General features: G+C 35.7%; 1 protein-coding gene across 1 annotated transcript; it reads right to left on the bottom strand.

The window, feature by feature from the left end:
- Positions 1–245: 245 nt before the first annotated feature.
- Positions 246–24,041, bottom strand: LOC129001459 (2',5'-phosphodiesterase 12-like). The gene is made up of 8 exons (XM_054428750.1): positions 22,782–24,041; positions 21,763–21,902; positions 16,922–17,081; positions 5,735–5,867; positions 2,928–3,083; positions 2,346–2,466; positions 1,698–1,849; positions 246–358 (listed from the first exon to the last, which is right to left on the bottom strand). Exons 1-8 carry the CDS (start codon positions 23,648–23,650, stop codon positions 248–250), a joined length of 1,842 nt encoding a protein of 613 aa, XP_054284725.1. The 5' UTR covers positions 23,651–24,041; the 3' UTR covers positions 246–247.
- Positions 24,042–26,067: the final 2,026 nt, after the last annotated feature.

The following is a 26,067-nucleotide window of genomic DNA, read 5'->3' as shown; positions in this document are numbered from 1 at the left end:
GGAAACTGGCTTTTATTATCAATTTATCGATAGATTTTATTATCTCCAAAATTGTAACTGGGAAACCTACCTCTCTAAAAATAACTATTAGTTTTGTACTAATAAAAAAAATTCAAATGACATGATTTATGAAGGGGGTAAAAATTTATTTTTTCAAAAAGCTAGACATCTAAACATAGCTAATGAAGGAAACGAGGATGACAACAAAATTGAGAAAAACCAAAAGAATAAAGTTGATTTATTGATGTTAAACTTTCCACCTCAGATCTGCTACCAGTGCTACATGATCAGAAGGAAACACGACACTGGGAATGGCCGTGTGTTGTGTCAACTCCTCATCAGATGGTAGCGGGATCACCTGCAAACATCATGGGGCAATATCAGAAAACATGTCAACTGATAATGTCTAAGTAAAGTTGTTGGGCATTACGTTCTGTTGACTCGGGATTGAGTTTTAGGTTTGAAATATAGTTGAGCTTGTAAAAACATTTTGCCCAAGGTAAGAAAACACTAAATACAGTAATAAATTTAATTTGTATAGTTAGTGAAAATATGACCAATTAATTGCAAAAATCTGTTTGTCAACAATCAAAAACAACATACTAATAGTTCAATATTTCAAAGTTAGCAAATATTTTTTTGTCATACTGCAGCAAAAACAGCCATTTTTTATTCATGTGTTGCAGGTCTAAAGTAGCATTTTTACTCTCTAGGGAGTAAAAATCATTTTTAGTCTCTTGGGAGTAAAAATCAGCTGTTGTAAACAGTTGTAAATTTCGGTTGTGGCAATCGTATCGATCAAAATTATTTATCGATTGATTTATTAGGTAAGGTCTTAACCTATTGTTGGTGATTGCTCGACATATCGATGGTATAATGTACTGTAACACAATGGTAATAGACAAAATGATTGTATCACTTACTAAACAGCTGCATTAGCAGAACTGAAAACAAGCTGGAAGTCGCTTTGAGATGTTATCTTTACATATAAATTATTTCGTTTTCTAGCTTTGTTTGTTAATGAATTATGCAATATGACAAAAAATTGAGCTCACCACACGGGCAAAAAGCGATTTTTAACCCTCGCTCATTTTCCTTGAGCCTTAACCTCGGGTCAAAAAGAGTCACTTTACTACTAACTTACTTTTTACGTTACTTTTTACTAGTAATGAAATATACTATTTTACTGTCCTAGGAGTCAAGGCTCTAGCCCATTTTTCAAATTACTTTAAGCTAGGCCTAGGGGTTGCATTATAACTTAGATTGGCGGGATTTAAATCCGGAACCAAAGTCCCATGCTCTACCACTAGACCAGCCCCATCAGTAAGCAAATAGTAGTAGTTATGGCAATGATAGTCAGCAAAACTTGTAGGAAGTTACTAGTGAATTTTAACAATGCACAAGTAACATGTATGGTTGTAAGTTGGAGCCTAGCCTATTGAATAAGTTGAGGGTCAAGAGAGCATCATGTCATGATGATATCTTTGTCACCAAATAACATTCCGCAATAGCTCAAAACACCTTAGTATGGTGAAAGTGTCAAAATAAAAGTGAGTGAAGAACACATAATCTTTATAAAAGAAAGTGTTATACTAGTAGATATTATCTGGAAACATTTTATAGTTTCTGCTATTGGATTAAACATACAATACCTTTTCTACTTGATATTAATTCAGCTCAATATAACAGTAACTTACAGATTCCACGGACAGTCTGTCTGTTTGGTAGTATATGTAGTCTAGACAGTCGGCGAAGGCTGCAGTGAAGTTTGTATACTTGGGTGTTCCACAGGCACTCTGCATGTTGAACGGCTGTGACAAACTTAGACCTTGCACCTCCTCTTCAGGCTCTGGCAAACAGAAGTTCAACAGCATTATACCATAGTTTGATGTGGAACTAGGGTCTGCGTGTCAGAACATTATTTCTTTAAATTGGGTTAAAAATTTTGAATTTCAAGTATCAGGCCAAAATCGGATCAGTCAGGATTGCTTTGGAAAATTTATATTTTTTAAATATTAACTGTTATAGTACTTTAATTGATTTGCGGCTAAAACAAGAACGTCCCCTAGTCACAGTGATATCAAGGCGTCTCCTGCGGTCCCAGTGATATTGTGAACGTACCTAGTACTCGAATGTAAAATTACCCAGCCTGAGCTAGGCCAAAAAATTATTTTTTGACGAAATAGACCCCTAACGCATATACAGAATTTGTGTAAATAACTGCTTCAATGTAATCCTAAATGGGTGTATATAAAGGCTGAAGAATATCATAATTTTATGTGATTTCTTTATAAACATATTTTTATGGTTCCTAACTCTAATTCTAAGGCTTATTCTACACTCACTGCTTTTCCAATCAATGAAGTCTGGAGGGACTGATTTTGTTGTCATGAGTTTGTAAATGCCACAAGATGGAACACTGTTGAAGTCGCCGCAACAAACAAGTGAAACTTGTTTTCCATGGAGCTAAAAATATTTCTTAGGTTAAACATTTGTTTCTTATGCTTAACAACATATTCCTTACATCTTTACTTGCTTAAAATTATTTCCAATCAATGCCACTACCAAGATAACAGAAACAGATTCAGAAAAAAATCACTTTCAAATGTTGAATAACCAGAATATATAAAATTATAAAATCTTTACTTTGCTCCATATTTACCTTACTCTATCTGTAAATTATATTGTACATAGAAATTTACTGAGAATACTAATTGATTGGTATATATATTTACTAATCAATTTAACAGTCCTTTTTTTACAAGCGCATAGTGTTGTTTTGTGATTATTGTGTATCTACTAGCCCCGGACTGTAATGTTTCAGGTAAGCTAGCTGAACTTTTGAACTATATCCTTCTTCTAAAAGTTTATTTAGTAACTCTTCAAAACCCAGGATATGTCACTGTTTGGTGAAAGTATTAAGCCACCTTGGTCCTGGCGTAGGTGACTTTATCCTCTAGGAAGGCTAGCAAGATGCCTCCCTGTAGTAGTCTGATGTGGTCGGAGTCAGGATGGAAGTAAAGGTGCGTGTTTCCCACAACCATGAGCTCTCCAGGACGTTCTATACTCTCCAGGATAACTACCTGGACAGAACAAGGTAGATGTTGAATCATCAAATGAGAGCTAAGATTTATCAATGATTCGAAGACTAGAAAAGGGAAAAAGTTTTAGCCTAGGCTTTGGCGGTCAATGTCATAATCTATAGATTTTTTGTGGTAACTATGTCAGATAAAAAAACATTTATCTTTCATCTGAAGATATCTGAAAGGAATCTTTAGGAAGTTCTAGGGTGATATAGTTGACGTGCATGGACCCAAAGTCATTCCTCCCTTTCAGTCAATAAATCAATTCTAGGGTGTGCTAATGAAGTAGAAAATTCAACAAAACACAATTTGCATATCTGTGTTCATTTCAAGTACAGGACAAGACTGGATTATTACAAGTTTATACAATAGAGATCAACATTAAATATTTGTTATTTTAGTGTTATATGAGAATATCTTTCTTTTTGGTGCCTGTTTTCTTGAGTAGGTTGTAACTTAAATTTCCTGCTGGCAAAAACTCGTATAGCAACGCAGGAAATTCCACCACCTTAAACGATCGACGAAGTCCCAGGAATCGAACGAGCCGGGTTGCGGGGATTTTCCCAGGAGTTGATAGTGATTAGGATAGCCTCGGTTATTTAGAGCTCAGAACAACAATTAAGTGTCACCAGACACCACCCTTAAAATCACCGCTCTAGTCAGGGGAGTCTGTGGAGAACCGATAAATTTGGACGTGAATCTGTGGGTAATAACTACTTGAAATGCTACTAACTACTTAATTAAACAAGCAATAAACTAAGTAGTTCACCCTGCTTACTTACAGGGTTAAACGACAGAACCTGCAACAAACAAGGGTTAGCTTAGAATAGGCCTAGCCTAATTCCCACAGAGTCTGAGTTAACTAAAAGTAAGTTGGCTTAAGTTGCCTGTGAGAAACAAAAAATAAAACTGCTGCTTGGACTTAAAAACAAAACTAAAACTTGCACTTCCTCACGTGGGCAACTTAAGCAAACTTTTGCCAAACTAGGCACCCAGAAACCTGTCTGCTGGGACAAACTTAGGGACGTCTCACTAACTTTAAAAAGATTTAAGAATTAAAAAGAAAGTCCCAATAGAGATTTAAAACCTTAGATTAAAACAAGAGTCACCAACTTCAATTTCCCCACTTAATTTATTTGGTTAAATAACGTAGGACTAGGTCTGATAGTCAGGCAAAGTTTCGGCAAATGTTTGCTAACTTAAGCTGGCAGATAAATATTTGAATCTTGGGTAACCAAAACTGTGAGCGAATAACTACGACGAAATGAACTCCCAGAGCAGAGACACTCGCGAACACGAACTTGAAGTTAACGAAAAGCTCTGAACTCGAACAGGGTCACAGTCAGAATGGCCGACCTCCTTCTTCCTGGGTCACGATCGCGCGGTCGACATCATACCCACCTCTGATTGGCCAGAGGTTACCAAAAAAGGCAAAAAAAAGAGGTTTGATGCTTGAGGGAAGTCGTAAGAAGAACAACGGAAGCGACTAAGAAGTAAAACCGAAGCAGGCGGAGCTTTAGCGAAAAAAAAGGGAGAAGTAAAACCGGCAGGAAAGAAGGCAGTTTTATTTCCTCTCTACCTGGATCGTCTGTCGATGCATCTGTCACCTCGGTTACGTTTCGAGGTTATGTTACGGTTTTGAGGTTATGGTTACGAAGGCTACGTTAGTGTCGCGACTAGGGTTTCAACAGCCCAAAGTCTAGCTATTTAACTTTAAAAGGTCGTTCTGCGGTAATCTTCTGTTTTTATCAACCAATAAAAATACTGATTCCCTCTTCCAACACCAGGTAAACTGAGGCCTTCTTAATAGTTTAGCCAGGTTACAATACCTTAAGAAATTACCCCCTAACCAAATAGACCCGATACAAGGTAAGATGTTAGTGTCACCCTCTGCATTTCGCCACCTAGTGTGGTATCTTCAGAGGCTCTCCTTAAGTTATTTTCTTACCATTAAAAGATAGAAAGATAGACACAAGCACGGACACTAGTATCGAGGTCGGGTTGATCAAACAACGAGACGGTGAACACATGGCGGAGTCACGGTAGGAGGTTTTTTTGTGGATGATGGTATTTGAATCATTTAAGAACACAGGCAACAACAACAAAGGTTATCTAATATGTGATTTCAAGTTCTTGAATCAGGGATGGAAAAAAATATTTCTGTGTCATTGGCATTTTTCATAATGGAATAATCCAAACCCTTGTTACTATTTAACATCTAGTTAGTTTCGTAACTAGATTAGGTTAGATTAGGTTAGTAGGTCGAGTTGGATAAGCCTATAATAAATGGTTTAAATACCTTAACTGTCAGGTGAACCTTGGAGTAGTATTACACTACTGCAGTTTCAGCTCTCAGAGGGCTTTCTTCAGGTGTCAAAGGATGTAAAAAGTTGTCATTCATACGAATTTGTCACATTTATTCGTCATTCATTCGTATGAATGACAACTCTTGACTTCCGTTGACACCTGAAGAAAGCCCTCTGAGGGCTGAAACTGCAGTAGTGTAATACTACTTCAAGGATCACATGACAGTTAAGGTATTTAAACAATTTATTAATTAACTAAAGTGATTCGGAGGCTAACATCATGAAATCTAGTTAGTGTCATTAATTGATATCTTAAATAATATTCAATTGCTTGTGAAAAATTACCTGTGCTGTTGATCCTAACCCAGCAATCCTTTCTTTGAGTTGAGCATTTTTGTTTACGTAAGAAAGGATCTTTGAACAGTAGTTTTTATTCAACAGCTCTTCACTAAGTATGACTTCTTGAGACTCCAACATTCTACAAATGAAATTTAATATTAAAACACAATAATAATTCTAAAAATAATTTATCAGTGTTGAAAAAATAAATGTAAAGAATAAAGATGATGAATTCAGTGTTGCATCGTTGCATATAAACAATCAGCTAGCCTTGATTATAAAACGTTCATTCTAAACTCATTTTTCATTCATCTTGCAATAAACAACTCCTGGTATGTAGGTGTAGGCTTCATAGAAGAAAAAAGATAATAATCCAAACTGTAAATTCTTTAAAGTTGGAAACCGAGAAAAAATTTGAACATCACAAATTCAAAATCAAAAAGTATAAAGATACATTAGTTTAACCCTCCGAGTGTCCCTTGTTTTGGCCTTAATGTCAGCCTATTTTTTGCTCATTTGCAAGGTTTTATTAAAACGGATCTGAGAAGCTTGAAAACAATGGTCATTATACTATTCTATATACCATTTTGTTTGGAAAATCATGGGCTTCAATATGATACATGAGGTTTTTTCATATGAGGTTTTTTTTTTATTCATATGAGGTTTTTTGAGGTTAACTTGATTCAACACTGAGTTTTACCAGTCCTCATTTACAGTTAATCTTATATGAAATTAAGATAATTTAAGCAAAATAGTGTTTTGTGAATGAAAGAAGCAATGTTTCTTTACAAAACTATCAAATAAGTATTCATTTTTATTGAATCATTTTATTAAAAGATTATCAATATTTTATTCATAACCTGCAAGAAAATTTCCACAATAATATTACCTGCATTTTACACAAATGATGTTGTATATATGAAGAATGTAAATACTGCACATAATCTAAACATAACTGAATATAATATATGAAGAATATATATCTACTGGAATCAGGACCCGGCAAGGTGACTAAACTTGGCCTTGGCCAAGGACAAACTGGTACCTTACTTATCTCTTATCAGTCTGTTTGTTTACTAACTCAATTATTGCTGTTTATTTGCTATTTATCAGAATCCTAGTTGTGTGCTAAATATTCTGTGGTTATTTTTACCACTAAATCAACTGAATACATAATTTCAATTAGTCCTGGCCTATTCTGTACATGACCTTTTGTTACTTACATTGAGCCAAGAATAAATATATTATTGGCCCTCCTTTATACAAATAAAAGGGAATAAAAACAAAATATTTGTATTGGGAACAGAAGAATATAAATCTGCTTAATGAGAAAACTAGAGGAAATTGTGTTTGAGTCTTGTGGCTCACAGGGCTTTATGCAGGAGTATATAGCCGACATCTGTCTAGAATTAAACCTGATTAAAACTAACATCCCGGAACTACACATAGATAATCTTGTCTCTAAACTTGAATTGCTTATCAAACACTTTGACAATGTCCTTTTGGACAGTGAGGAAAGTAAAAATAGACTTAATTCATCTCTACGAGAGTCTGCAATTCTGGAGTCAAAATTAATCTTGGAGAAAAAACATAGAGAACAAGACTTAGACAGATCTTTTCACCATCAAGAAATGGAAAGGGAGGAAAAGATTACTATGATGAAACAAATTAATGAGACAAAGGAGAAGCTTAGGTCTAACATAGATAGACATAACCTAATTCTGGAGGAAAACAAAACTTTGGTTCAAAGTATGTCTAAGCTTAAAGCCCTTAATGACTCATTAGAAAAACAAATTAATGAAAAAAACTCAAATCAAGCAAAGCTTGAATATAAGCTGCAGTCATTAACTAATGAGTTAGTAAGCATACAAAGCAAAAGCTGGGGTAAAGACAAATGGACCGACGATTCTGTCCTAAATGATTATTTCTCTGCTATGGAAAGTAATATGGAAAACAAAGAAATTTTATTTTTAGGCCCATCTGCTACTTCTTTAATCAAATTTGGTTCCCCAGAGACAGTATTGGAGAGTCTTCAATTAACCTCCTACCACACATGTAAATATGCATTTCTATGCGTCAGTAATAGCACTGACTGTGAAAACGATGACTCTGGCTCCCATTGGAGCTTGTTATTCTTAGACAAGACCAATAGTAAGGCTTATCATCTTGACTCTTTGAGCCCAGTAAATAATTACCCAGCTCAAAATGTGGCCAATAATTTAGGTATTGACAAAAATAGTTTCATGGAAATGCCTAGTGTGCAACAGAAACAATCATTTGAATGCGGAATACATGTGTTGGCAAATGCTAAATATGTAGCGTATCATTACTGTGCAGGCACCGGATCAAACATTCCCTTTGAAGATTGGTACGCAAGAACACTGGCTATCAAGAAAAATAGTGAGGAAGCTTCTAGTAAACAGCTTAAGCCGGCACCTTATATCAACAGTAAACAAACTATCCCATGTAATAGAAAAAATTTTGTTCATCAGAAGAAAATTAGACACAACAAAGGAAAAAATGTCCATAAACTCGCTAGTTGGACAATAAGAACAAAAAATAGGTTTGAAGTCCTGGACAAAATAAATGAAGAGGAGAGCAACAAAGAAACTTTGAATATACCTAGTACTTTACATGTGTCCCATAACAGTTCTACTAAGCCGCTTAATAAGAATCCCAAAAAAAACAGCTCAATAAATGCTCCCAAAAAGCAGCCAGACAACCAAAAGAGAATTATGATTACAAGTGACAGTCACGGGAAAGATTTGGCTTACTTCCTGGATCAAGCAAGTGACAGCAGTTACAATATTACAAACCATTGCCAGCCTGGAGCTCCATTAGAGTTTATAACTGAGCCCATCAGACAATCAGCGATGGTAAAAAAATTAACTACTAATGACTTTGCTATCTTGATTGGAGGGACAAATAACGTTACAAAGCAATCTGCAGCAAATCCAGCACCGTTTTTGCAATTGTTGGAAGAGAGCCTAAAGGAAATGCAAACTTCACTCAAACATACCAACCTCATCCTATCTACGCTACCTTACCGATATGATCTGAGTGCATCTAGCATGGAAAATAAGCTAATCAAGGAGGCTAATTCTACCATCAGGCAAATAACGTACAACCAGCAACACATTAAGCTTCTTGACCTATGGACCCTTGAAAGACGTTACCACACAAGACACGGGTTACATTTTAATAAAAAGGGAAAAAAGACCATCTCCAATGCAGTTGTCAGAATTATCAGAAACCATCAAGGGGATCATGAAGACCTAAACTATACTCCCCAACAGTCGAATCCTATGTTGCCACCCAGTGATACTCGGATCAACATTCAACACAAAATGCCAACACCCGCATCTCCATCACTGAGTGAGAAGCAAAAAGATGCTCCAAGGACCCAGGGAACAACGGAACTTCTCCAAACAGATGCTCCAAGGACCCAGGGAACAACGGAACCTCTCCAAACAGATGCTCCAAGGACCCAAGGAACAGCTGAACCTTGTCTAGAGACGGTCACTCCTTCAACTCCATTAAACTCATCAATGCATTGTGACAGCCCATGTGATCTCAATTCTTCTTCTGTAAGTGACAATGTACCATTTTCAGGATTTAGCACCCCTAAAATAAGTGAAACAAATCCTTTGCTAGAAGTTATATCCAAACTTGAAAACAAAAATATCAAGACATGTAGTAGTAAATCTGAGCAGTCCAATGAATCTAGATATTTTTTACGGAAAAAAACAGTTGTTTCAATAGTAAAGTAACTAACAAAAGTCTGAGCAAATCAACACAGAGTGACAATGAAGTTCACACCTTTAAAATATTACAGGTCAATATTCAATGTATTCGCAATAAGGTTTTAGAGCTTGAGCATTTTAGTAATAGTCATGATATTGATGTTATTTGTGTCTCTGAACATTGGCTCACTGAAAATTTAATTGATATTTTTACTCCTAAAGGTTATATTGCTGCTGATTTAATGTGTAGAAAGCAGAGAAAAAATGGAGGAGCAGGGATTTTTGTACGTAATGGTTTGAATTTCTTAAAAATTGATCTTAGTAAATTTTGTCTGGAACTACATTGTGAATTTAGCTGCATAAGATTAGATAATATTGATTTAATAGTTATTAGTTTATATAGATCTCCTAATGGTGATGTAAATGTCTTTTTTGAAAACTTTGAAGCGGTTGTGATAAGTCTGCAGAAATATAAGTCAAAACTTGCAATTTGTGGTGATTTTAATATTGATTTTAACAGCTTGAATTTGCATGAGGTTATTGTTTTTAAAAATATTCTAAGGTCACTAAATTTGGTCTGCTCTAATAAATTGCCTACACGCTTAAATGCTTGCCTTGATAATGTAATTGTTAATTTTTCAAGTGATAGTTACTCTACAGAAGTTGTACCAGGTTGTTTTGCTGATCATGATCCATTAATTTTTAAGTACTTTCATGTTCCTACAGCCACTAAGCCCAAAGATAAAGGAAATTATGTATTCATTAGACAGCATAAAGAAGAATTTGTAGAGATGTTTGTAAATAATTTGGAGCAATTAGACTTTAATTTTATTACTGATAGTTATCTCAAAGATTCTAATATTTTTGATATTTTTACGTCATTTTTTACTAAATATGTTAGTCTATGGTATGAATGTTCTCCGCTTGTAAAAAAATGTTCTAGGAATGTCAAAGGCAAAAACAAAATAAGTTGGTACACTTGTGAGTTAAATGAAATCAGAGAAAGGATGCTTACATTGAATACGGTGTACAAAAACTTGACTAGGTGTGGGTCTGAGCTTGCCAACAATGGTTACACTGCTTACCTTCAATGCAAAAAGCTGTATAGAAGGAAATTATCTATTGCAAAGAAAAGTGCTTGCGAAAAATACATTGAATTAGCCCCTAATAAATGTAAAGTAGCGTGGGATATCATTTCTCTTGAAAGTGCTCCTACAAAAACACAGGACATTCCACTGAATCCCAATGACTTGAATGATTTTTTTATTGACTCAGTAAAAGATTTGGGTAGTAAAATTAAGCCTGTGGGCCGTTCAGCTGATGAATATCTGCATGCTCAAACAAAGTGTCAATCTACTTTTCAATGGAGTAAAATAACACCTGAACAAATAGTTGCCATTGTTTCCAAATTTTCAAACTCCAAAAGCATGGACTGTTATTGGTTATCCAACTACATTGTCAAGAAAACCATTCACCTTATATGTAAACCTCTTGCGCTCATATACAATAAATGCTTAGAATCTGGTTATTTTCCTGAATCACTACAAATTTCAAAAGTAATTCCAGTTTTCAAAAAGGGTGAAAAACATTTGGCACAAAATTATCGTCCAATATCAATTGTCCCAATTTTTTCCAAAATATTAGAATCCTTAATTTATGATCAACTAAATCATTATTTTGAAAGTCATAATCTTATTACAAGTAGCCAATTTGGATTCAGGAAAGGCAAAAATACAACAGCTGCAGTTCTGAAAATTGTAAATGAAACCTTAGATGCCTTCGAAATGAAAAATTCTGTCATGCTCTCTCTTTGTGATCTAAGCAAAGCATTTGACTGCATTCCATTTGAAATTTTATTAATGAAACTAAAATTTTATGGAATTAGTGGTGAACCTTTGAAATTAATTGAGTCTTACTTGACCAATCGGAAGCAGTTTGTGTCAGTCAAAAACAATAATTCAGTTTTGAGAGATGTAGGGATAGGTGTTCCGCAAGGCTCAGTTCTAGGACCATTTTTCTTTATCATTGCAATTAATGACCTGCCAGCAAATGTTGTGTCAAACTCTGTTATTTGCTATGCAGATGACACAACAATTCTCTGTAGACATAGAAAAATTGAAATTTTAAACACCCTGGCTGAGTCTTCCCTTAGTAATGCAGTTGCCTGGTTCTCAGCCAATAAACTGTTTTGTAATGAAACAAAAACTCAAACTATTACTTTAAGTTTAAACAGAGATTTAGAAAATAAAGCCGTAAAACTTTTGGGGATATATATTGATTCAAAATTAAACTGGGGATCCCATATAGAACATGTATGTAAAAAAATATCCAGGGTTAGCTATCTTATCTGGAAACTAAGTGATTTTGTTTCTGGCGAGTACCTTAGAATGGCTTATTTTGGTCTTCTGGAATCACACATAACCTACGGTCTCCTCTTATGGGGCCATTCCTCACAAACAAATGATATTTTATTGATTCAAAAGAAAGTAATTCGCAATATGTGTAGGGCGAGCCTTGTGGAACACTGTCGTCCATTATTTATTAAACTTAAAATTCTCACTGTTGTAAATTTGTATATTTTCTGCTCATTAATGCACATCAAAATGAACTTACAAGAATTTGTCACAAGAGAGAGCATACACAACCACAACACAAGAGGGAAGGTGAGACTTGATATCCCAATGCACAGATTAGCCAAAACTGGGTCATCTCACAAAATTAACTGCATTAGATTTTTCAATAAACTTCCTTCATATGCTAGAACTGCACCAGTCAATGTTTTTAAGAAGAAAATGTACGATTGGCTATTAAAAAATCCTTTTTATTGTTTAACTGAGTTTTTAGACTGTCCTGTGATCCTAGATTGATACTTGTAAATAGAATTGGCCAAGAAATGTTGTTATTGTCAGTAGTATTTGGGCCTATATAGGTTTATGATTGTTATATGTGTAGATTTTATTTTCCTTAGTATTATGATAGATTTAGCCTATATTGTATGACGAAGCCTATTTCATGTAATATGATCAATGGTGAATAAAGATTTCTGATTTCTGATTTCTGATTTCTGATACATAAAACATAAAAAAACATTTGTTTCAAAATAAATTTTTAGGTAAAAGAAAATTATTTTGGAAAATTAAAAAAAAAAAATAAGTTTGCGCTCAATGAAATTGTATAAATTATAGGTCTATAAATATTTGAAAATAGCCACTTTGTTCTAAATTTTATGAGGATTGCAAATATATAATAATATAAGGAAGTAGATTTGCAAATAAATAAGTTATGGGCAAAAAACAGATTTCAGTACATAGCGTTTAGCTAAGAATGCATAGCCTAACCATAGCTAGGAATCTGGCTGATAATTTACATCAATATCACTACCTACTTCTTCAAGATCATCAACCAGCCCTTCAAAATCACTTAAATCTTCTTATAATGCACCACGTATATCACTACTTTCGATTTTTAACACTAAAACAATGATAAACGTAATAAAACACATCAGTCATCGGTCCGAGGTTAACCAAGCTGTTTACAAATACGCACGTCAGCTGTCTGCTACAATATTTTCGGAACTAAAATGAAAAGCGCTTAGAGACAGACCTCCGGAGAAAGCTCTGAATCTGTCAAATAAAACGATACCTAACTCGATCCAGTTCAATCCGATTTTGTCAGTCATAGAGCCTTCGCCGTAAACAGTGTTTGTGAGTCGATGCAGCGAAACAAAACACTACACAAAGTGTGTTATGTGTCGCTGCAGCGACAAATAACACTCGGAGGGTTAAAAACTTACCCTGCAGTAAATAGTAATTAATTCTTTGTCTTAATAATTTACTTGTGGAGCCTATGAAATAACTATTTTAACTTTAATATGTTGACTCTATGTAATTGTTGATGTGAATTCTGTTAATAATAGCATAGCCGTCTCTAGTATAAAGCCGCGGCAATTGATGTGGCAACACCGCGACTAGTTCCCACCCTGGTCACACTCCAGGTATTGCCGCCAGTGGTAAAACGTGCAACATTTTGCCAAAACTGTGTTAAAAGCTATGAAAATGGAACCATGCAGTTCAACAGATTCATTTTTAGCATGAAATGCCGCTTACAATGTTTCAGATTGTATTACAAAATACTAATTAATTCATGTTTATATAAACATATATTCACCACTTAATTACAACCCTCAATATTATGCACAGGCAATATACATTTATAATAAAAACGGATCCATTTTGGAACCTAATGAGTTTATGAAAAAAAATACTATTAAAATAGTCATTGAATAGTCATTTATTCAGTCTTTAAACAATACATTATTGTAATTGACATCGTCATTATTATTGTAAAAAGATATAAGATGCAATACTTATATAATAATTAATAAAATTAGACATTAAAAATCCAAAATATAAGCTATAGGCAAACTTAACAAACTTAAATTATGAATGACAGTGGGTCTTTCTTAAAAAAGGCTAATGGTTATCACAGGTGTAACAATTCGTTGTTACACAAATATTTCAAATTATGAGTATCAATAGTGTATTGATTTTTAGTTTTGATAATACATAATATGTACAAAAACTGTTTGTTCATACTATATTACTTTTGCTATTTTAGTTTTATATTTTTAATCCAATGTCTTACGTTTAGTTTTAATCAGGTAGGAAACGTGCATTTTCTTAATCAGAACACGTTACTTGATCAAGTGTAAATGTATAGCTCTTATCCACTCATCTCGACGCGGACCTTCCAGAGGGAAGTGGAATAATTGTATATACACCTCAGTTTTTAATGATTTTGGGTGGTTACTATTGCACCCCGGCACGACACACTTATGAGGCATAACACACTGTCACTACAAATATCATATCATAGACAAAAAGAATTATTCTTTGTTCTACAGCAGACTACAACGTGTAGTAAGATTTCAATTTTTAAAATAAATTTGAATTTATATATAGACCATCAGCTGTGCTGCAGGAAGGTATGGGGGTTTAGTGAGTGGGAGAAAATTTCGCGCCGTTCCGGCCAAACCTCGCATGCGGGGTTGGTTCGGCAGATTGGCCACAACCTAAACCCCAACTCTCACTTGTTACCTGCGGAGAGCTACCTTCTGCCACTGGGTGTTGGTCCACCTACAAAACCAAGTGAGGGGGGCCCTAGACTAAGGTGTAATGCGATCCGTGCCAAGAGTCTTGTGGCACTGGGGGCCTAATATTCAGTGTCTTAATAGAGCCTTCTGGGAACCAGGGGTAACCCAGTCGTACGCACCCCTTACCTCTCTAATCGGGTCACTGGAGAGGTGGACTTAGATACCCGGTATTCGTGAGAACAATGTAGACAAACTGACCCAAATGGAGGAGGAAGGTCTACTGAAATCTGACGATGACGACAAGCTCGCAGAAACCGGAAAGGAACGAAAAACGACTTTCCAGGGGCGAGTTGCAAAGATGGAGGATCTTATCTTATCTTATCTTATCTAACAGGGGCAGGTCAAGACCTTAAAGCACTTCATCCAAAATCAAATTATTGCGCACCCCAGACAATTGCTTTCTTGTTGACCTACAAGTTAAGGCGCCCAATGAATGCCTGTAGCTTCCCAATTAGTTCATCCTCAGGAAGGTATCTACCTCTAGCCATATTTCCAAGAGTTATCAATCTAGCGTCAGAGAGCTCGTTACAATCAAAGAGTAAGTGATCAGCTGTCTCTTCTGCCCTATCACAGTACCTACAGATCGGTTCACCATCATATAAGCCCATCCGTTGTAAATGTTTCCTGAATCTTCCATGACCAGTTATCAGTTCAACAGTTAATTTAATTCTTCGTCTGTCTAGTCTCAAGAGGTCAGAGGCGACCTTTTTAGAAGGCCTAAACAGAGTAAGCTTGCTGACCCTAAGAAGAGGAACATCGACCCAGCGTTTGCGATGCTTTTCCTTGGCCCATGACGCAATCGAAGAACATGCACTGTTTCGTGAGATGCCACAGAAGGGTTGTGGGCCTATCATTGATGTCGCAGAGGCAGTATTTGCCAATCTGTCTGCAGCTTCATTACCTTTAATGCCTGAGTGTCCTGGCACCCAGCAAAGCGTAAGGTCATTTCTCCTACCCAACTCAGACACAGAAGCAAGACAGTCCCACACGAGCCTGGAGTTGATTTCTTAAGAGTTTAATGCTTTTAAGGTCGCTTGACTATCAGTATAGATATTGATTGTTTTGTCTCTGATATCTTTGTTAAGATGTTCTCGAGCACAAACCAGAATGGCAGTGACCTCTGCTTGAAAAACAGTTGGGTACACCCCCATTGGAAGACAAATGCCAGTGCCTCCATTTGTCCAATGCACACCTGCTCCAGTGCCCCCATTATTGATCTTAGAAGATGGAGGATAGCGGATGCTTTAGCCAAAAGCGAAAAGGTGCTATCCAGAAGTGAGAGGAGGCTGGTGTGGCCTGCCAAGCACCCTAACTCTGCTCCCTGCAAAGCCAGTTCCTCCAGGAACTAGGATGCTGCGAAAAAGCAGGGCAAGGGTGGTACCCCCAAAGCTGACTCTAATGAAGCCTCCAGGAAGAAAGGTGGAGGCTGTGCTAACGCAGCAACAAAGGATTGGCTGGTCAAGCAAGTTCAGGAGCTGAGTTCTTTCAGGGAAATCTCGCTACGGCTTGCCCCAGCCAGAGGCCTTGTGAAAGCTGTGAAGGTATATGTGCCCAGCCCTACAAGGTCTGCGTATGAGATCCCTTGGCCCATTGATGGGAGATGAAAGGGAAGAACAGGTTACCATAGTCAAAAGGCTCTCACGGTTCACCAAGGACCTGGGACTTGACGGAGAATGAGGACCTGTGAACGAGGGTGCACAATAAGCTGTTCTAGCTGCGATGCAATCCCATGGTAACTTGTAAGCCTGGCCCTCTGTTAAAAAAAAAAAAAGCTGTGCTGCGATTACCATAGCTTCTGGCGCACACCACTGTGAGCGCCTTGTAATTACAAACGGCTTTAGCGCCACGTAAATACACGGCGGTAACCGCAGCACGGCTGACGGTCTATATTTAATTATTTTTGTCTATGATCATATTGACTCTAATTGTGTAAAACAAACAGATTAATAACCGGGTAAGGGACTTCAAGCAGTACAAACTAATGGCTGGAGCCGGCTGGACTATGCCTCGGATGCGACGTTGCCAGATTTCACTCGCCGCGGCTTAATACTAAAGACGGGTATAATAATAATAGGCTATCAGAATGTGTAGGCCTATATTCTAAAATTACAAATTATTAAATTTATAAAGTGGGTTTAACAATATAGGCTACCTAAATAAACAAATCATATCTTCGTTGATCACAAATCGTTTACTATCAATATGATTCTACTTGACAAGCCTTCTACTCAAGTAGAGTGTACCTTGAAAAATCAATACATGGTAGGTAAATTTTCCAAATTTGTGTTAAATACTTGCTTAAACTTTGAAGTTGAGTAGAAACACGAAACACCTTCACTGACTGTGGCTTTTCTAGCGAAAACACCAGCGAGTCCCTGCAGTCCGAGCACTGGTGTTAGATCGGACTCAAATACTCTTGTATCTACTTCTTGGAGGCAAATCAAATCCGCGTTGTAGCCTGAAAGGACACTAAATAAATGAAAAAAGAAGTAACGAACCTTAAATATTTATGCCTAACAGGTTTAGTTCAATGAATTCTGTAGTGCAGGATTTAGGCCTAACTAATATTGTTCATTTACTAATTAAAGGATTACACAATTCTAAATTTCCTGTTCAGTTTTATTTCAAACTAGGTGAAACCCGTCAAAATCATCGGTTCCTTAAAAGGCTTACGCTAATTCATCTAACTGTGATAAATAGAGTGAAATTTTTAAAAATGAGCATTTAGCGTTGTTTAATGAGTGTAAAAACAATACTGTCTATTGCGTTAGTTACAAAATATGGTTGATTATGTGAATTGACGTACGATGATTAATCGAAAACCCCTCAATATATTTCCATATAAGTTTGCCAAAAGACTGTTTAATAATTAATATATAAACAGTCATATGTTTTTCAATTGTTTTGTTAAAAACAGTAAATAGTTTAGTGTGTTGTTTTGATGAGAAAAATAAAGAAGATGATTTTTTGTTAACATTTATTTTATTAAAACGTTTTTTATTTTGTCATTTCTAATGTTTAATCGTCCGTGATATCAAATCAATTGAATCACGCACAGTGACCACTTCAATTGGCGACCGTGACAGGACAATAAGAAGAAATGACAAAATTAGGGTTTGGAGATTTTACCATAGAAATGCTGGGGGAACGTCTGAATGAAGGTGAGCAGATGTGGACGGGAGGCGGAGCCTACGAGTGTCGTCCACGGCTAGAACAAAATTCCCAGTCGGTAGAGCTAAGACCACCAGCGGACCCGGTCAGTATGTTACTAGCAAAGATTTCGGTGCAGTTAGAAACTCGATCAAAACAATTGGATATTCATTTTGCAGACATGAAAAATGCAATTTCATCCTCAATCAAAAATATTTTGGAAAACCAATCAAAATTAGAAACTAAACTTATTACCAACACCTATGAAACATACAAATCGGACATCGAAATTAATTACAATTATATCGAATTCAACAACCGGGAAAATATCTTGCAGTCAGCCGAGGACTCATCAGCCATCCTGGGAGGTAAAGAGATCCTATGTCATACAGAGACTTTTGAGGATTCGTCGGCCTTCTCGGGAGATGCAAAAGAGATCCTGAATAGGACAGTGATGGTCGAGGACTCATCAGCTATCTCGGGAGATAGACACGAGATCCTGCGACCAACAGAGAGGGTCGAGGAATCAACAGTCATCACAGGAGGTGCAGAAGAGACCCTGCGACGGACAGAGATGGTCGAGGACTCATCAGCCATCTCGGGAGATAGACACGAGATCCTGCGACCAACAGAGAGGGTCGAGGACTCAACAGTCATCACAGGAGGTGCAGAAGAGACCCTGCGACGGACAGAGATGGTCGAGGACTCATCAGCCATCTCGGGAGATAGACACGAGATCCTGCGACCAACAGAGAGGGTCGAGGACTCAACGGTCATCTCGGGAGATAGACAAGAGACCTTGCGACGAACAGTGATGGTCGAGGACTCATTAGCCATCACAGGAGACGAGGATGGGATCCTGCATCGGACCGATTCTCCTGTGGTCACGTCAACCGCAACGGACACCGAGATACTACCTGCGTTCAATGTTACGTTGTGTGAATACTTTGAGGTGGAACACAAGCTAGGGAAGGGAGTGTACCTCTTGAGGTCTGAACCACCAATTAAGGTACACATGTCGGAGTTCAAAATACTTCCACAAACTCTCCGTGAAGCAACTCAAGCCGAAGATGATGTGCAAGAAGAACATAACGATGCCTCACCTGGGTATAACTTAAGGTCTAGAAAGAGGAAGATTTGAAATATATATTGAGGGTTTTGGGGGGGGATGATTGACGTACGATGATTAATCATCTATAAAGAAAACCCCTCAATATATTTCCATATAAGTTTGCCAAAAGACTGTTTAATAATTAATACGAGAGGTCATCCAGTGGTCGAAACTCGACCAAAAATATGTAATGTAAACTTACTCACTTCTCTATTTTCACCCCACACTGTAAATAAAACATGTGATTGGAGTTTCTTCCATTTGTTTTGATTTTCTGTTTATATTTCGTTGTTATTTCGTCACCAGCATGGCAACGCATAAGATCCATGTTAATTTTTTCAAATTTTTAAACTAATTTTTTGTGCTTATCTTTGAGCCTATTTAAATTTATAAAGGGATTCTGCACACCTACAGGAAAATAGCTTTCTAACGGTATGCGTAGATTTACCCCACGATGCACACGAGCTGAGAAAAAAGGTTTTAAAGAAACATGCTTGCCTATTAATATATAGATAGATATAAACAGTCATATGTTTTTCAATTGTTTTGTTCAAAACAGTAAATAGTTTAGTGTGTTGTTTTGATGAGAAAAATAAAGATGGTTTTTTGTTAACATTTATTTTGTCATTTCTAATGTTTAATCGTCTGTGATATCAAATCAATTGAATCACGCACAGTGACGACTTCAGAATAGCGACGTTTACATGCATTGTTGTTAATCAACGAATCTTATAAAGGATGATGAGATCTAGTTTAAAGGAAACATGACCTTCCTGTGACAGCACCTGCCTAAATGGTAACTGTCTTAAGTGGTAATGCCTTTGTGCCATTTTTTACAGTCTAAGTGCAGTGTTATTTTCAAAAATCTAGCTTAAGAGCAAGTTAAAAGGACCACGGTTCGTTATAGGCCACTGCAAATCATCTGTCAAGATATAGGAATTAATTTGGGTAAGGTTTCTGTGTTTGGATATTATTAGACACGATAAGAGCACAATAAACTTCTTCTGCAGATGAATAATCCGTTGCTTAAGAGAAATATAAGCCTGAATTAATAAATGTCACAATCCAAGTGCATTAAAATGGCTCTGGCCTGAACTTTTTTGTAGTTGAGAATTTTTTTGTTACTATCTGGGTAAGTTACATAGTATTTTTTAGGCTGCTGCTCGGTGTACTTTGAGAAATTTATTAGGGATAAATTAAATTGTTTTTATTGCTGAGTAGCGCTAGTAAACATGCACAACCCTTTTTGTTGGTTTAATATCATTCAAGGGCTCTATATTATGTTTTCACTAAGCTGAATGAATACATCAAAGTAACCTCTCTGAAAAGTTTGCAGTAAATTGCAACTTTCCAGATTTATGACTTTACATAAAAATTATTAAAAATTTAATCCAGTTGATGTAAACCACTATTAATTAAAAACGAGCTGTTGGCCCGTCATACGTACGGGAATCGAGTAGTCCATTAAACCAAAACTGTATATAGTGTGTCTACTAATTCAAGCAGAGTTTAAGCAGCTCAAAATTTATTGTAAAGTAAAAGTTGCCAAAATGAATTAAAACATGTAGGCCTAAGCATAGTTTAAGCAGCTCAAAATTTATTGTAAAGTAAAAGCTACAAAAATTAATTAAAACATGTAATAATTGTTGTTTTCCCAACCTTTCCTCAAAAAGTCGAGTAGTAAAATAATTTTCATAAGCTTTCTTTTGAAGATTCGTGAGCTTCGATTCGTATACAGCAATGGTTATAGAATCTTACTTATTTCCTATAATCAATGACAAAATCACAGAGTAAATAAGCTAACCTGATACTTCTATAGAATATTTTTTTATTCCACCAGCTGTTAGTTATAACAAATTATATTGCACTAAATCAAACTAAATATTTTTGCTCAAAAAACAAATTAGAACATCTAGTATTTTACTATTTATATTTAAATAATCTCTCATCCTCTTACCGAATAAATGATCGTATCAATGATTATAGCATTACACATAGTATGAATACGTCAACCCTACGTATGCAATTTCATTTCTATCCAAATGCTGATTTTGTGTCACAAAAACTGAATGTTTACAGCTGTTACGTTGAGCAAATCGTATTATACCAAAAGCTTGTCTAGAATGTTAGGGTTGGCTGCTAGACTTTTTGAAAATTCAAACATAATTTCTAAAAAATTGAAACCCTAAACTAAAATTATGGCTTCGACATTCCCTAGTTCTCAAAACTATCTTTCTTTCAACACAAAAATCGTGAAAATCCGTCAAGTGGTTGATTCAGAATTGTGAAATAAAAAAACACTGTCACGTTTTAATATTATAGATGATATTTCTGACAATACTTAGAATCCAAGGTAGAATTGGGAGCATGGATTCAACACACAACACTGAATTTTACGACACTTTTGATAATAAAAAAATACCCCCGCTGCAGCAAAACTGCCAAATAAGCAAATTTCCATTTGCCTGGATTAGTTTTCAATTAATCTATTAAATTAACATTTATTTTTAACGAGTAGCTAGGTTTACTGCTACAGGGAAAAGAATAAAGTGGATTTTTTATTAAAATATTAATACCTTAGTATAAAATAAATAAATCTGCCAAGTTTGATCAAAATGTATCCATAAACAAGCCAACTACAACATTTTACAATATTCTCCATAAGAATAAAATGGGAATTTGAAATGAACATTTTTTTCCATTTTCTCCGTAACCAATAACCATACAAAAACACTTTGATATACTAAATTATTTGTTTTTTAAGCTCTTTAAAAAGGCCTGGAGAAAAATTGATAAATTTTGTGTTTTAAGGGTAAAAAATGAGAAACCCCCAAAGTTTTCTACTCCAAAGTAGAATTTTTACTTCCATTGAGCTTACCAAGTAATTCCTTCATAAACAACTGTTTCCTGTAATCAATATTGAGAGCATAAGCTGGGCAATACGGGAAGTACTCAGCTTGGGTAGTATCCATAGATGTGTAGGTATCGGCAAGTAAGTTGTAAGACACAACTCTGAAACTGAAGAAAAACAATGAGATGGTAAGTACCGTGCTGTGAAATAATATCACTATTCAGTTAATTTTGAGTTCTTATCTTAAAAAATATATTAATTATTACCAACTGATATGGAGACGCCCCTTATACTCTGTTTACAAAGTTTAGGCTGTTAGAGGGGAAGCAATTCCTGCTGGTCTATTTACGTGAAGCTGAAAAAAGTGGTGGGGAAACCCAGGAAATCTTCCCCTTAAAGTGCCTTAATTTTGTGAACGGACTATAGTGACATATCTAGGAAAGCTCCCTAGTCCCTGGATAGAGTGTAGACCTACCTAAGTTAATGTAAAACAGTTTTAAACCAGCTAGACACAATTTCAAGATGCTGAAGTATTGAAATGCAGTTAGGCCCAAATCAAAACGTAGTTTATATTACATACATCTATGTTTCAATCTCACAATGGGTTTGACCAATAATTTGACCAATAATAACATGATAGCCCAAGCTCTCAATCAAATCTGACAATTGCTGTTCCCATCTTGGAAAAATGCTGGACCCAATTGCCATTAGTGGAAAAGACATTCAACGATTTAATTTTACCATTCTGTGTTCAGATCTAGGCCTGTTTATCTTTTTAATTTTAAGTAGGCTAAGATATTTTGAATGTGACTTTGCCCATTGCATGTATATATTTAACGGCAATTTAAACTATTCTGATTCTAATTCATTGAGGTATTTAAAATTAAGCTTTTAAACAACAAGTATGTGGGCCTATTAGATTTTGACAAAACCATGGTTTCAACAGTTCCTTTTACAATTAATAAGCCTAAAAAAATACACTTTCCCTAATTACACAAAATAAAACTTTAAAAGAGAAAATAGGCCTACTAAGCTACCTAACTTACCTTCCATGTGGTGTCTTTTTAGAAGTAAATAAGTGACGATTTTCAAATGGACAGTGACCTGGTCCTGCTTCGACAGCTGATGAAGTCTCTCGTTCTAAACAAGGTCCAGCCGTAGTGGAGTTTTTAGGAGTGCATTCCAATTTTAATTTATGTCCTATATCACTGTTGGCCGGTAAATACATGAATCCCTCTCCAACAGTGATCCACTGATCATTTTCATTATTCTTACTGACATTTACAGTAGAGTTTGTATTTTTTTTAACAGACTTCTTCCAAACAAACGATGATAGTGACTTGTCAGTAAACTTGGACTCAAATGAAACAGGATAAACAGGAAATCCCGCCATCGTACTTGAGGGTAGAATCATTGAGTCAATCCAAGGAAAATTAATAGCAACGGAATAATTTATCCCCATAATCCTCAAAGCTAGAACTCCAAATGGGTATTTACTGGAAAAAAATATATCCTCACAGTTAACGTCTTTTGATACTTCAACATCGTTTGCAATCAGTTCTACTACCACTTTCTTTTCAGGTTCTTCATTCCCTTCTTTCTTTTTTAGTTTCGATAACTTTTTTCCAACAACTTTTTGTACATTTGTGGACACTCTGGACAAGAAAGAGTCTACTGTTTCAACCAGTCTTCTTTCAAAATTAAATTGTCTATTAACATTAGGTGCTTCACTAATGAACCAAAAGCTGACTTTAAACGTATCTGCTCCCTCAGAACAATGAAAATATGCCACTTTGGGATTGGGAGTGTTCATCCTTTGGGGGTGGTAAACCGATTTGAAGCAAGCTGCCTTTTGCAACCTTTTAAAAGATTGGAGGAAAATGTTATGATTATATTTCATAAGCTTAAACAGCATATCAGGTCAACAACAAATAAATCATTAAGTCAGTTTTAACTGTAGACAATTAAATATTACGCCTTTTCCTTATAAACAGCAGACTGGTAATTTATAAGTTCACAATAATCAAACTGAACCTTTAGAAAGTTAAGTTCATATATTAACCGTTGTTAGGCCAAGTTAACCCTAAATTTACCTACTCCAACTTAGTTGATGAGTAGGACTTATTACTTCCGGATAATTTATTGAATTGCCTTATTAACACTACGAAATAAGTATCAGAATGTTGCTTAGCTAGAAATAAAATGATTCCATTTAATGGTCAGGAGTAAAAATTAAGTATTTCTTTCATAAACACAAAATATAACAGCGCAGGGGCAGCACAAACAAACAACATACATAACCGAAAATAAAAATAAATAGGCTAGTAGACTAGACAAAAAAGACTGACACTGACGGAGAGCAGACAGCAGACGCAAACGGAAGATGGTCGAGTCGATATGAAGACAGGGAAGAAGACAAGCAGTAATCGAAGCAGGGAACTGAAGAATTGGCTTATGTATATGAAACGTATTGTTAATTACCTGGGGCCCATTTCATAATAAAGTACAAACTAATATTATTAGTAAGTCAGCTGATCGCCCAATGCAAATCTAATGGAAATTACAAGTTGTAACTTGTAACTAATAGCTAATAACTTGTAGTTTATTATGAAATGGGCCCCTGGTCATAGATTTTAACACTTATTTTTTTCTCGTGTCCATGCCAGTGGCATTTCATAATGAAGTTTACAGCAATTCAACGCTTTGAAGGGAAAGTAGTCCAAACGCATCAAGTTTTGTTTATATCACTGTAAGGGAATTTCGATGGAAGCATGACGTCTGTAAAGCAAGACTTTTGGTTGACTGACAAGCCATAGCCAGGGTTTGTATTGATTGATATAGCCATCAAGTCATCACGTTATTGGTGTGTTGATCAACATTTAAAATAATAACAATTAAAAATACCAACAGCACAGTTGATATTACATTTGATTGTGTCCCTGCATTATACATATCCTTGTAAGATCTATAACCTATTCCTGTATACTATCACGGCCGCCTTTACTGTCTTATCTACAAATACCCCCGCCGCAGCAAACCTGCCGACTAAGCGAATTTCCATTTGTCTGAATTGATTTTCAGTTAAATATATTTTAATAACATTAGGTTTAACGAGTACCTAGGTTTGCTGCTACAAGGAAACTAATAAAGTGTGTTTTTGAGTAAAATATTGATAGCTTAGTACAAAATAAATAAATTTGCCAAGTTTGATCAAAATATATTCATAAACAAGCAAACTACAACATTTGACAATATTCTCCATAAGAATAACATGGGAATTTTAAATTTACATTTTTTTTAATTTTCTCCGTTACTAATATTCGAACAAAAATACTTTTATATACTAAATTATTTGTTTTTTTAAGCTGTTTAGAAAGGTCAAAAGAGAAATCGGGAAATTTTGTGTTTTGAGGGTCAAAAGTGAGAAAAACCAATTTTTACCCCATAAAACCCCCCGTAAAGCCCCGTTCCCATGGTCCGATCGTGCTGGTTCGCGAACTCATTCAAGTTTATCCCGCTTTACACCTTTGAACCAAATTTCATCAAAATCGGACAAAAATTACTCTAGTTATCGCGTTCACGGACGTATATATATATATATATTTATATATAATTCTATATATATATATATATATACATATATATATATATATATACATATATATAAATGTGAACGAATAGTGTTTTTGTCCTCTGGGGACATTAAAATGAAAAAGTAAATCGGTCCCGGGTCTAGGTCTTACCGTGCCACCTACGGTAATAGCTACTTCCGTAGCTATTTCCCCTATAGGGAAATTCGCTAAAATTGTTCTAATTAAACGGTCCTATGCTGCCACCTCCTGGAGGCCAAACAAAATCGTAGGGGATTGGGGTGCTGCTACCGGATTCTTGTATAGAACGTGCTTAAAATGTTAAATGAACGACCAGAAATGAAGTGAGCCTTGTGTGCGTATGCAAACTTGGCGTAGCTCCTAATGGATTTCGACAAGTAGTATCCAGCTAATGCCCGAAGAGTAGAGTAGAAGAGCGGGTTTTAGGGCCTTTACGAGGTAGTATATGGGTCTCAAACTCGTAGGAGTCCCACATGACATACTGCATCTGTGTGTGTTTGGATTAATTTTCCCGCTTTTTCACATAAAATGCTTTCTAGGCTTGCCAGACAAAAAATATACATCAACACATTATTTATATTTCGCGAATGCACTGATTAAACAGAAATACTGGACTACAAGATCGCACCACTCATCCTCTATTTATTTATTTATTTATTTTACATTCCAACGGACAAACTCCATTTTTACATTCTTACAACAAAACAAGATGGAAAAAATA

This window comes from Macrosteles quadrilineatus, unplaced genomic scaffold, assembly GCF_028750875.1.
Source record: "Macrosteles quadrilineatus isolate MER2022 unplaced genomic scaffold, UCM_ALF_1.0 Scaffold_8__2_contigs__length_117827958, whole genome shotgun sequence".
NCBI classification, from domain to species: domain Eukaryota; kingdom Metazoa; phylum Arthropoda; class Insecta; order Hemiptera; family Cicadellidae; genus Macrosteles; species Macrosteles quadrilineatus.
The sequence above is the reverse complement of the archived record's forward strand: the minus strand, read 5'-3'. Positions and strand labels throughout refer to the sequence as shown.

Excerpts from the sequence above, each read along its gene's own strand:
- LOC129001459 (XM_054428750.1), bottom strand. The coding sequence starts at position 23,650 with ATGCTGTTTAAGCTTATGAAATATAATCATAACATTTTCCTCCAATCT. Across the intron at positions 17,082-21,762 it reads GTTTATGAAGGAATTACTTG|GCTACAACGCGGATTTGATT; the intron begins GTAAGCTCAATG and ends GTGTCCTTTCAG. Across the intron at positions 1,850-2,345 it reads CTTCATTGATTGGAAAAGCA|AGCCTGAAGAGGAGGTGCAA; the intron begins GTGAGTGTAGAA and ends TCTGTTTGCCAG.